The sequence below is a fragment of the Podarcis melisellensis genome, assembly GCF_964234715.1.
Source record: "Podarcis melisellensis genome assembly, chromosome: Z".
In the NCBI taxonomy this organism is placed as follows: Eukaryota; Metazoa; Chordata; class Lepidosauria; order Squamata; family Lacertidae; genus Podarcis; species Podarcis melisellensis.
In genome coordinates, this window is record NC_138547.1 from 44921780 (window position 1) to 44934581 (window position 12802).

At 45.2% G+C, this 12802-nt stretch overlaps 1 protein-coding gene across 4 annotated transcripts in view; it reads left to right on the forward strand.

Moving 5' to 3' along the window:
• MCF2 (MCF.2 cell line derived transforming sequence) overlaps positions 1–12802 on the forward strand; it is a 72979-nt gene that overhangs the window by 17810 nt on the left and 42367 nt on the right. For 3 of the 4 annotated variants that reach the window (XM_081897228.1, XM_081897227.1, XM_081897230.1), the window contains one exon: positions 1931–2021. In XM_081897228.1, coding sequence (XP_081753354.1) covers positions 1931–2021 — 91 coding nt within the window. Of the gene's footprint in view, positions 1–1930; positions 2022–5284; positions 5673–12802 lie in introns of those variants that run through there. The other variant, XM_081897229.1, reaches the window with a different exon arrangement.

Consider the following 12802-nt stretch of genomic DNA (forward strand, 5'->3'; position numbering starts at 1 on the left):
GTTAATAACGTTTTTGTATGTGTTTTTCCCCCCATTTATGCACACTTTGTCCTAATATTTGCATTCTTGTCCACATTATTTTTGTGTGTGTTGTTGTTTAGAGAAGCATGTGTTTCAATTCAGTACAGGTTTAGTATGAATTTGGTAGGTTCTCTTTAAAATGCAAACTATACTGAATCTCACCCTGCTGCAAGTCTTGCAGCATCAGATTCTGGTAAGCCATTGCTAGGGTGTGTGCCCTCCTTTGTTTCTCCGCCCTTTCTTCTTCCTGCCCTGCCCCACCCTTCTCTTTCAGTGGCTTTGATCCTAGAAAACAAAATAAGTATGGAATGAATTGACCAAAATCTTGCAACGCGCCTTGGAATTTGCAGCCTGATCTCCAGGCAATGTTATTTGCCAAGTGTATTCTGCCATGCAAACCTCTCATTAACAGTGTGATGAGTAGATTCAGAGCAGATTCCCCTAAATTATAGTCCTGAAGAGTATGAATTAGTAATTGAGTCAGGTAAGGTTAGGGCATGTGCGACTAGGTTTTTGCATGCGGTTCTGTGGTTTTGCCGGGAGAACAAAGACTTGTGCAACAGAGAAAGAAGAATCCACCTTATTCCAGATAAATAGCACATACTCCAAGTATCCCCGTCTACTATCAGTTTCAGTTCTCTGGTCCCTGTCCTTGGTAAACCAGTTTCTCCTTTGTGCCCATAGGGTTTTTTTTTTGCTTTTTCTGCTTCTTTAAATATTGTCAGCTGCAATATTATTTACTGCAATATTATTTACTGCATTATTTGCCACCTCCCCCCCCCCACAAGGAGCTCAATACATGGTTCTCCTTCTACTTTCATCCCCACAACAACCCTGTGAGGTAGGTTAGGCTAAGTGATGGTGACTGGGCCAAGGTCGCCCAGTGAGCCTCATGGCCAAGAGAGGATTTGAACCCGGGTCTCCCGGGTCATAATCCAGCACTCTAACCATTACACCACACTGAGGCTCATGTCAGTCCCCTCTCTTGGGCTTAGGGGTGGGGAAGAAATTCAGTTCAGTTTGTATTTAAAGGCAAATTTGCCCAATTTGCACTTTCTGAAACAGTATGAGAACCAAGGCACAGCCACCCCCCCTTTAAAATCAAATCAAAATGTGCCGAATTTTGTAATTATATGTTGATTTTTTTTTTTATACTAAACTTATATCCTGCCCTTTCTGTCAAAAGAGCCTTGGGCAGCAGACAGATGTAAAAACAAAAGCATTATAATGTAATTAAAAGCAATCTAAGAACAATTACAGTTACAAGCATCTAAAAGCTGTTTCATTTTAAGCCATATTAGCAGTTAAAAACACTGTTCCATCCAGTGATCTTTGGGTTGCAAGGGATAGGATTCTTCAGCCTCCTAGGTGAACAGGAATGCTTTCAGATTCCTCCTGAAAGTTAATCATGATGAAGACAGGTGCACTTCACTAGTGAAGGCATTCCACAACCAGGGAGCCACTCCTGTAAAACCGTCACGGTTCTGCACCAGTGGGGCAGCCCTCAGTGGCAGCATTGCAAAAAGGCCTCCCTAGCCAATTGTAGGGTCCAGGATTTTAAAAAGAACAACATTTGTAACCTGGTTTGGATATGTGGAGAACTGAACTTAAGAACTGGAAAAATGAGACACTCGGTTTGTCAGATTTGCCCATCCATATTCCTGGTGGACCTGGGTGGTGCATGACTATAGAAACCTTCAGCTGACATGCCCTGCCAGTGTGACTTTTCAAGGGTGAGCTTTTAACCCACAGTAGGAATGGATGTTTGTGTACTGAAAGCCATTTGTTTTGAAAAAGAACGTAGGAAGGTCCTGGATCTAAGGAAGTCCAGTTGTGAACTTTTGGTGAGGATGTGAACAGCACAGCTCTGTTCCCTGCCTCTTCTTTATTTAATTTTCTTATGTTCCAGCCAACGTGAATTGGACACCAAATTTATCCTAATCCTGGACAGAAGGTTGGATACATGGACGTCGGTCAAAATGACTCTGCAAAGAATAGCAGTAAGTTCTTCTGTGGTGGGGTGGGCACAAGGAGAGTGTCATTATCTGCCCAAGGACCATAATTCCTTTGTGGGTAACCTTCAAGGGGACAAACGCCAGTGGTGGGAGGAGCCAGAAATGGGCAGGGCTAGAGGCAGAAGTGGGTGGACCAATGGCTGTGACTCTTACCAGGAGAGCAGGTTGCATTTCGGCCAGGCAGAAGCCAGAGGTTTGTGCACACACAAACAAACACGCTGTCACTCTCTCACATACACTTCTCAAGACACCCTCCATCCAGGTAAAGATGTAGCGTTGCCACAGTTCTATTATACATTCCAGCCAGGAAAAATCATTGGAGGAGGATGCTAAAGAGGGTATGGCCTGGGGACAGTTCTGAGGACTGGTTCCCCAATTCTAGAGGTGTTGGACAGGGAAAGGGGAGTTGGGGGGCTGACCATCATTGGGGGAGAAGGCCTAGGTGTTTGGTTCCTGGTTCCTGCTTCGTCCATCCTGTCTGCAGCCAAGTTGCCAATTGCTTCCGTGGATTCTGTGTTTGCTAGGTCTGGCTAAGGTCCTGCAACTAGTCAGAAAGTTGCGAAACACCAATAGGTTTTGCCAGTATAACCTTTGTAGAAAATAGGGCAGGGAGAGTGTGACCTTGATCTCTCTTCAGCCATAGTATCCTCCTGGACCATTTCTGGGAAATGAGAACTGGGCGGTGTGTTTGGGGGGGGGTCCTGGGCTGCCCAGATGACAAGACTCACCTTTTTAGAAAGCCTTTGGAAGTAAACCTCAAGGAAAATTCCATACCCGCTGCCTGTCAGGGCGGGTGTCACGAGTAAGTCAGCAATAACTCACACAGTAGCAAGTGAAGTTAACTCTTTATTCAAATAAGAGAAGTTCGGGGAAATTAAAAAACACACACCATTTTATAAGTTGTATGAGCTTGTTTCTCAGTTTGATTCTTTTACATGGTTTTGCATGTTTTGTGGTATTTTATGCATTGTGATTTGCTGTGGTTTTTATTTATTATCATCTAGTAATTCTTTATTGTAACTGATAAGTGTTATTATTTGTGCATATTTAATTTTACTCTTTACTATTATATTCTAATGGATTATTGAAAATTGCTTTATTTAATATAAGTTGTTTATTTTAAAATTATTGTGGCTTTCTTTTATTGGATCAGATTGTTATGATGTATGTGATCTTTGCTGTCTATTTTATTGTTTCTTCAGCTTGTAAACCGCCACGTGCATAGTAATATAGAAAGGCAGTATTACAAACTAAAAGTCAAATGAAAAATGAAAATAAACAAAGAGCCCAGGAGGCCAGACCTAGTGAGCAAAGCAACTCATCCCGGTAGTTCTTACTCCAATGAGGCAGCTGCAAGGACTGAAGGTCCCTGCTTTCCCACAGTTCTCCTCCCCTGTTTCCTTCCCAAGCAATCTGAGACTCCTTCGTCTTACCTTTCTTTGATCTGCCCTCTTCACACCTCTTTGGATTCTGGAAGACCAGAAGAGAGGGGAGCTGGTCACTGCAGGATGGGGAGACACCCAGGCTTCCTTACCAGCCTGCCTCATCTCTGCCACTTGGCCCTTGCCTCTGCTTCTGCTTATGATTATGGGCTGCTGTCTGCCACAGACTCTTCCTGCTCACTAAACCCTGTTATCTCTTCAGCTTGTGACACCTCTTCACAATCTGCTCCCTCTTTTCCTTCTGACTACTCATCACCATCCCACCGCCAATCCCTCTGAGCCTTCTTCCCTTAGGGATTCCCCAGCTGGTGCCTCCCACCACCCCTCTGCATCTAGCCAGTCCACGACGCTGCCTTGCATGATATCTTTGGGAGAAGAAAAGACTCAGGAGTAAACCCTATGCAAATCCATAGTGCAGTCCCTAAGATGGTTGGATGGCGCCTTGTATACCTCTTTCTGGCAACTCCTGCAGCCAAGCTGGTGCCAAATGTATTGCTCTGCTTTCCTTTGGACCACATCAGCAAGGCTGAGAGGGGAGTCTTGTTGTCTGGGCAGCCCAGGACCTCCACACGCACTGCCCAGTCTTGTGCCCCGGAGAGGTCACCCATCTCTGCAGCCACAACCATCTCAAGACGGATGGATGCCAACAACAGCAGCATCTGACAATGGATTGTATAACATAGCCATTGTGGCCGTTGATAGCCTTTTTCTCCATTATTTTGACTGCCCCCCCTTTAAAGGTGTCTAGATTGCTGCCCTTCTCTGCATCTTGTGGCATCAAGTTCCATAGTTTAAACTAACACACTGTAGCTATTGATAGAACATACGTAAAGGTAAAGGGGCCCCTGACCATTAGGTCCAGTCATGACCAACTCTGGGGTTGCGGCGCTCATCTCGCATTATTGGCCAAGGGAGCTGGTGTACAGCTTCCAGGTCATGTGGCCAGCATGACTAAGCCGCTTCTGGTGAACCAGAGCAGCGCATGGAAATGCTGTTTACCTTCCTGCCAGAGCGCTACCTATTTATCTACTTGCACTTTGATGTGCTTTTGAACTGCTAGGTTGGCAGGAGCTGGGACTGAGCAACGGGAGCTCACCCTGTCGCGTGGATTCGAACCGCCAACCTTCTGATCGGCAAGTCCTAGGCTCTGTGGTTTTACTCACAGTGCCACCCGCGTCCCCTTGATAAAATATAAGTTGCAGGTATTGATAGAACTTTTGAAGAGTTCTGCTGCATCAGGCCAAAGGAGAATCTTGTCTAGCATCCTGTTCTCACAGTGGCCACCTGGATACTCCTTATAAGAAGCCTGCAAGCAGAATCTGAGCACAGCAGCACTCCTCCCCTACTTGTGATTCCCAGAACCTGGGATCCAGAGACATGGCACATCTGGCAGTAGAAGGATAGCATAGCCATCCTGGCTACTAGCCTAAAATACCTCAGGGGCATGTGATCTGCTCTCTTCACCAGGGCACATCCGTGGCAGCCATCAGCAAAAATAGAGACCATATCAAAGTTACCAAATGACCCCTCTATCCCTATTCCTCTCCCTCTCTGTCTCTGTATTAGTTGTCCAGGAGCTATCAGCCATCAAAGCATTATTTGTTTCTCATCTGTGGGAAATCTTTGAGGGAGGGGGGGAAACACCAGAAAGGATGCTCGCTAGAGTCTTAACACTGCTCCGGAGTGTGTTGCTGCTGTGAGCTATAAATGGCAATATATACGTCTTCAAACTTCCGCATTCCACCTTAAAAATCTATAGCTGTTCTTGGCCACTGAGTCTCTCCTCGCACTCCCCCCCACCTTTCTTGCCGGCTAGCACAGCCAACAGCCATTCATAGTTTTGGCACCCTTGCCTGCTCAGCTTTAGCCAGAGGAGAGGACCAGGTCATCTGCCAGTCAGCTTTGTGTTTGGGAATGAATAGATTATGGGAGCATGTATCATCGCCACCCGTGCAACTGACATGAGTGAGGAGGCTGCTCTGTGTGTTCTGTGCAGCGATGCCTTGGCACAAGGAGAAGCAGCAGTGCAGGCGGCCGGCTACCCCCGGCGATTTTTAAACACCTCACGAGATCCACGGGTCTTATTTCACTGATGCCGCATTGACATTTGGGCAAGGTAGCCCGTTCCTGTCTTGCAAGGGAGATGGCCGAGGCGAATCCCCCAGGAGGCAAGATGAGGGGAAGAAGGAATGCGGTAAGGACTCTGCCTGCCTGCAGTCTTTCTCCTTTTTTTTTTTGCAAAGCAGATTTCTAAGTTCAGATGCAGCCTTGATGCAGCACTAGCATCCAGCCTAGCTAGCAGTGCAGCATTCTAGGACAAACTGCTGAACACAGCGCTTGGAAAATGAAAGGGGGGGGCGAGGGAAAGGATGATGTTTGGGCAGTATTTACTGCGTTTTCCGTAATTGTCCAAAACACCTGTCCACACGGATGAAGCAAGGTTGGCACCACTTTTAAACAGAGCTCCTAAGTCTGGGTATCTCTGTCTGAGAGATGTGGGGGACTTCAGAACCCCTTTATTGCATCATACAAATGCATCATGCATATATATATTCCTTGGTCTTTGCAGGCAGAAAGAGGAAATAAGGCAGAAATATTTCATTCTTTGTGGAGCCTCCTGTAGGGCCTGTAAAGAAATAGGCCATGCTTTTTGAAATTAGCTACTCCTAGAATGCTAGCCTTGAACACTTTCCCTTCTGTCAGGGACAGCCCTGATCTTTTACCTGCACTTAATAAAACCATTGTTCCTATTTTTTAGCATTTTTGCAGAGGGAGGGGGGAACTCCTTTGAACTCTTCTGTTAGCCTGTACAGATTAATGTTCTTCTGGCTCTCTAAAACTTATGCTGGCCAGTTCTACCACACATGCATGCAAATGTTTTTGTGCATGGATGCAAAGTGCTAGCATAGTGTACTCTTTCAATTCCCCTCCCCCCACCTCCAAAAATGAAACAATACTGCCTATCTGTAGAGCAAACATTGTTAATCTATTCTGTAAATTCAGTCAATTCCATCATATAAGTGAAAAACTTCTACAGTATGTGTTTTGGGGCTCGTTTGTACTTTAGAGAGAGAGAGAGAGAGAGAGAGAGAGAGAGAGAACTATGATGGTCAGTTTATTGACATGTCCCTGCTTTAGATTAGCCAGTGCCAGGCAAGACTCTTGCAGAGTTGCAGAGGTGGATTTAGGGGAGTGCAACCAGTTCAGTCAAACTGGGTGAAGAGCCTTGGGGGCACTGCAGGAGGTGCCACAACTTTGATGTAGAATGGAAGGCGAGAAGCGGGAGGGAGGCGCCAATTTTTGCCATTGCACAGGACACCGCTGCCTTTTGAAGGGTCTGCTACTGACCCTTGCAGACTAAATCAACATTCAGCAAGTATAGGGAGAGCTTTGGTGATGTGTAGTGTGCCAAGTGGAGTGGGGGAATACTTGGGATGAGAATAGAGGTTTTGCAAGCCCCCTCCCCCATCTTGAAATGGGGGATTTGAAGGTGTCCTTGCTGCACAACCGTACCCAGCCTTCTAGAATGTTGTGGGATAGCCTTGGCACCTTGATTTCTTTAGCTCTGTTAGGCTCTGGTTTTTGCACATGTGGAAAAGTTAACTTCTGCAATGGCCAGGACTTTGAGCCATGGCTGCGAAGCCTGTGGCCTCCCATATGTTGTTAGACTCCAACTCCCGTCAGCTTCGCCCTAGTGCAGTCAATGATCAGGGATGATTGTGAGCTAGAATCCCAGCAATGTCTGGAGAGTCACCCTTTTCTCAGCCCTGTCCAAAGGGGGCACAAGCCACGACTTCTTCAGTCATCAATCAATTTCGACTTTAAACTGCTTCAGCTTTTCAGTTTGGCACCTTAAAAGACTTCACAGGATTTATTAAGGAATGCGTTTTCGTGGAGTCCAAACCGACTTTTCCAGATGGGTGAAGATGCAACTGACGAAGTGGGCTTGACCCCACAAAATCTTACACCCCAATTAATTCTGTTAAGTCTTTTAAGGAGCCAGAAGGCTCTTGTTTAGTTTTGCTCCAAGAAAAGCTACCCACCTGGAAGAGTTTGCAGGTTGTGCTTCTGGTCAATCTCAATGGGATTGGCTGACTCCTACTGCTTTTTAGGAAGGAAAATCAGAGTCTGCCATAGGCTACAGGGACAATTTGTTATGTAAGGTTGATGTGGTGCCAGGCTGACTCCGTTTTCTCCTTCCTGCAGGGGTGCTCTAAGCTAGAGGCTGGGAACCTGTGGCACTCCAAATGTTGCTGGATGTTGTTTCAACTCCCACCACCCCTGCCTCTGCTATCCGGGACTAATGGGAGTTGTAGTTCAACTTGCCCATGGAGGACTGCAAGGCCTCCACCCCTGCATTGGAAGCCAGAGTTCCCTGTTCTGCCCAGTAGAACTTGCAAAGAAGGCACTGCCCGCCAACCTCAACTTGCCCTGAGCCAGCCCCAAACTACCTGGTCTCTTACTTACAACCAGAGGCATACCTAGGCTCCCTTGCACTTGCTGAGGCACCTCACCTGGCTGCCCAAAGCAGTGGAGGAATCGCCTGCAGTGGATGGGCGAGCTCCTAGCCACTCCAGAGTGGAGAGGCACAATTTTTGCACCCCCAGGCCTGTGCCCTTGTTTAGCCCCTAGGCACACCTCTGCTTAAAACTGCTATTCAGCTTCCGCCTATTTAGCTTCAGTGTTGCCCTTGCAGAACTCAGCAGGGACTAAACTTGAATGAGTTGTCCCTGTCTTCTCATTGGCTCTGCCTTCACAGGCTGTTTTTAGACAGCCCCTTTGTTCCATTTCCCTGACATTTTCTTACCTGATAATTACTGCATTCTAGGAGATTTTCCATGTGATATAACAGCCACTTCTGAAAATGTAGCAGGTGTTTAGTGCTTGTTTCCATGCTAATTGCTTCCAGGGAAAAAATCTGTTTTCAACCACATTAACCTGGAAAATCGTGGGAATTTTTGCACCACAGTTTTCCCACTGTTTTCATAGGCCATGCCATGTGATGAAGTTTGGGCTGGTCTTCCAGTGCAGAGTTCTTCCTTGCCATTTTCAAGGGGGGAGGACAGAAGCACTCATGTGCATACTGGGTGGTGGCAACATATCTGGTGATATCTGCTGTTGCATCACACCACGCACACTGATGCGCATGAAATATAGCATGGTACATGGCAATATATCAGTCAAAAAGTCACAATGCAACAGATAGTGTGGTGTAAAAGGAATATTGGGAAATGGAGCAGAAGGAAAACTAATGCAATAATCCCTGAGTCTGAACGCAGACTTGCTGCTGGGCTCCTTGCCTTCTGCCCTCAAATGACCACAAGACACCAATATTTCTTCCTGTCCTCTCTAGTCTTGTAAAAATGCAGGAAGAGCCCTTCTGGATTGCACCAAAGACCCAGCATCTAGTCCAGTGTTTCCCAAGCTCAGGTCTCCAACTGTTTTCGGACTACAATCCCCATCATCCCTGACCACTGGACTTGCTAGCTAGTCTTGCTTGTAGTCCAACATACTGACCTCCAGACGTTGCCAAACAGATGGCTTTGGCAATAGGCTTCTCTTGTTGGTGCCCCTGTTATCAGGTAGACTGCTGCTGAACAAGGAGTTTCTATTTATTATTTAGCTGCCACAGGTTCTTTTAATGTAATTAAATTTATATACTGCTTGACTGAAATAAAACCTCTAAGCAGTATACCAGAAATATTAAAATTATCAGTTAGAAACCCCCAGTTGGAAACAAATAATTAAACTAAACTAAAACTAAAAAGAGATTGAAATGCATGTAAGTTTTTTCATGTCTGGGTAGATTTACCAGGTGTTTTAAGCAGGTGCTGCAAGGAGTGCAGTGAAGGCACCTGCTTATGTCAATAGGCAGGGAGTTCCAAAGTTTAGGTGCTGCCAACAAAGTGATTAGTTTCTTGTAACTGTGGAATGAGAATTATGTGACCCCTTCAATGGTGCCAGTTCTGCAGGTCGAAGTGGGCATATCTCACAAGTAAATTAGTTAATACCATTGGTAGATCTCTTCTTCACCCATGGATTTGACTTATCCCCACATTTTTAAGGTCCCTTCTTGTGTTCCTGAATTCTCTATGTTGGTTATCTCAGCCTAAATAGAGCCCCCATGCTCAGATGCAGTATACCTTTGAGTACCAGGCTCTGGGGACAAAAAGCAAGGGTGGGTTGTTGCCTCCATGCCCTGCTTGTGGGCTTCTCAGAGGCATCTGGTTGGCCACTGTGGGGAACAGGTAGACCTTTTGAATTGTCCCTTTCAGTAAGGCTGTTTGTAGGTTCAGTTCCACAGGAGGCCTGCCGATAAAATAATTTTGCTGGGTGGTCTCTGAGAATGCTGCAAACAGAATTGGTTTAAGAGCCAACATTTTGTTCGGGACTACTTTTAAAAACAAAAAAGTAGGTTTGTGTTAACATTAAAGTGTTTTTATTCCAGTTTAAAATGCAAGAGGATGAAAGCTGACCAGGTGCATAACTTTCTCCCGTTGGTTTAAAAAGGGATTTAGAAGCAGCCAACTTTATCTGCATTGACACATGTGTCTTCATCAATGTTAGAATCAGCCTCTTTTCCATTTTACCAGATCCTCTTTTTGGGGGGAGGGGATTCCAGAGCAGAGCCCCCTCCTCCAGCTGGGAGGTGGTAGTTCTTTAGATCATGGTTGAAGATTTCACATATGTATTATCTGAAAGGAATGGGTGAGGGATAGCTAAATGTACTTATTTATTGATTTCATAAAATTTATATTGGGACACACACACACACACACACACACATATATAGTAAAAAGGAAAAAAGCCTCAAAATGGTTTACAAAAGATAAAACAGTAAAATCAAGATAAAAATGGCAACCTTACTTTAAAACATATAAAAGTTAAAATACTAAAACAGATTAAAATCACCTGAACTTTTGCAACATCTGGGTAGGCTTGCCTAAACAGGAATGTTTTTAGCAGGCTCTGAAGAGAATACAATGAAGGCTCCTGCTTGATCTCAATAGGCAGCGAGTTCCAAAGTTGTAGGCGTTGTCATACTGAACCATCAAGTTTGTAAAAATGCTGCACTTATCATTCTCATTGCTGGAGGCTAGCCGTGCTTGAGATCAAAGCCTCCTCATAGTCAAAGGCTGTAGAAAAAGGCAGGATTGCATTAAAAAAGTCCCCAGGAGAGCCATTGTGGGGGATGGCACGGGGCATCTGAATGAAACAGATTTGCTTATGTAAGGTTAGGAAAAAAAGGTTTTAAAAAAGAAGGAGCTCACCATTCCGCCCCCTCTCTCGCTCTAGGTGTTCAGGAGCAGATTTAAGGTAGTAAGGATATAATATGATGAGGAGGATGTACTTGTAAGGAAGGGCTATATTTCTTTTTGACAATTCAATGAGGGCCAAGTCTCATTAGGGCTGTTCATTTAGAACTGGTGAGCCAGGAAAGAGTGATGCCAGCCAACTGCTAACAAATAAACTGCATGTCTTTAAGTCTGAAAGGAATCACTTGCAGAAAAGCCTGCTGCATGAGTCACTGCTGTTGTTCTCCCTGGAGTGGTGGGTGGGTGATACTTTCCCACCTCTCTGCATCAAGTGTGATTTAGCATTCTGTCACTCTGGCCACTGAGGTTCAGCTTGAGCTCATTATTCCATGGCATGCCCAGAACAGGGACTCACACAGAAACACACTGAGTGGACTCTTGTGAGTTTGGATAATTCTTAGTTTTCCAGACGCTGCAAGATAATAAGCTTACGATTGGCAGTGGTGGTCATGTGGGTGAGTGATTATCGGCAACCCCCCCAAAAAAGCTCTACAACTTCAGCCAACCCCCCCCCAAAAAAGCTCAACAAGTCTGGTCAATCCTCCCCAAAAGCTTAATAACTCTGGGCAATCTTCCCCCATTTCCTTAATTTCGAGTCTTATACATAGGGGCGTGTTATACACAGAAAACTACGGTAATACTGGCGAAAGAAAGAGAAGAGAAGGTGCAAAGTCCAGCAAGCACCAAACCATCTTTGCATGCATGAGAATAGCAAACTATTTTCTATCCCATCTATTTCCTATGTTCAGACTATGGGGCCAGTTCCATTATCAATAGCTCCACTCAGTTAACAAGAAGGGTGGGGTGACCATAAGCCTGATGCAAACTGAAACATGCTCAGTGGACCTGGAATGCTGCCAGACTCTTGTGAGTTGTGGGCTGCCTGGAACCTTGAGCAGAAGCTCTTCTATGCTGCAACATTTTGCTGCAGATCCCATGTATGCATCCCGAAGAATGAGATTAGTGGGGGCAGGGCCCTGTTTGCCCTAATGGACTAGCCTTCACTACACAGCTTACCTAGGAGTAAGTCCCATTGAACTCAGTGGGGTTTTTTTTCCTGAGTAAATATGCTTATGAGTTCCAATGGAAATGGGTGGTGGCGGCATTCTGTTTGGGGGCTCATTGAATTTGGAGGAAACTATCCTGTGGTCCACACTCACATACACTGCATTACCAGTGGGCATTGCATTCAATGAGCACAAAGTCTTTGCCGGGTTTGATTTCTGCTGGGTTTCATCTATGCAATCGCAAGCTACTGAGCAGTTTGCCCTTGTTTCAAGAGCCAGTTCTTGGTCCCTGGAAGTCTTCCTGCTGGCTTCATTCAGGCCAGAGTTTTGGCAATCAGTTTGCATTCATTTATTATTTTAAGCTTATCTTAAAAATAGCTCTTGGGAACATGTTGCATTTGGGCCACACGTCTCATTGCGTGGAATAGTATATTCCAATGCAGTATGTGTAATGCAATATTGTACAGGTTGAATTTGTATGCATTTTTTTAAGTTGCAGACACCAGGAATCCATTACTGTAATAATTTTGTTAACAATATGGCAGGATAATTTATTGGTGACATTGCTTACCCTGGTTATTACACACCTCCAGGTGGCAAGTTTATGGACCCCTTCTGTGTTCTTAAGAGATAACTACAGGCTCCTGGAAAGAAAGGGTGGGATAAACAAGTCCTATACAACAATTTACAGGATGTGATTGATATTCTTGCAACGAATCTTTGGAGAACTGTTCCCTCACTTCCATGACTATTTGAGGATAGTCCTCTCTTCCTCTCTCCTGCTGTGGCTGCTGAGGGCCATGTCTGATATCAAATTTCTCTCCTCATACCTGCAAGCGGTTTAAAAAATGGCTGGTGAAGGGCATTGTTAACACTGCAAGGATCAGGTGCCAAAAAATTTGGCATGTGTCTATTTCAAGGGGCTATTGATTATTCCATATTGGACGGAATAAGACTGGAACTAGGTGGCTATGGGATGCACGTAGAGTCTGCTGCAAACA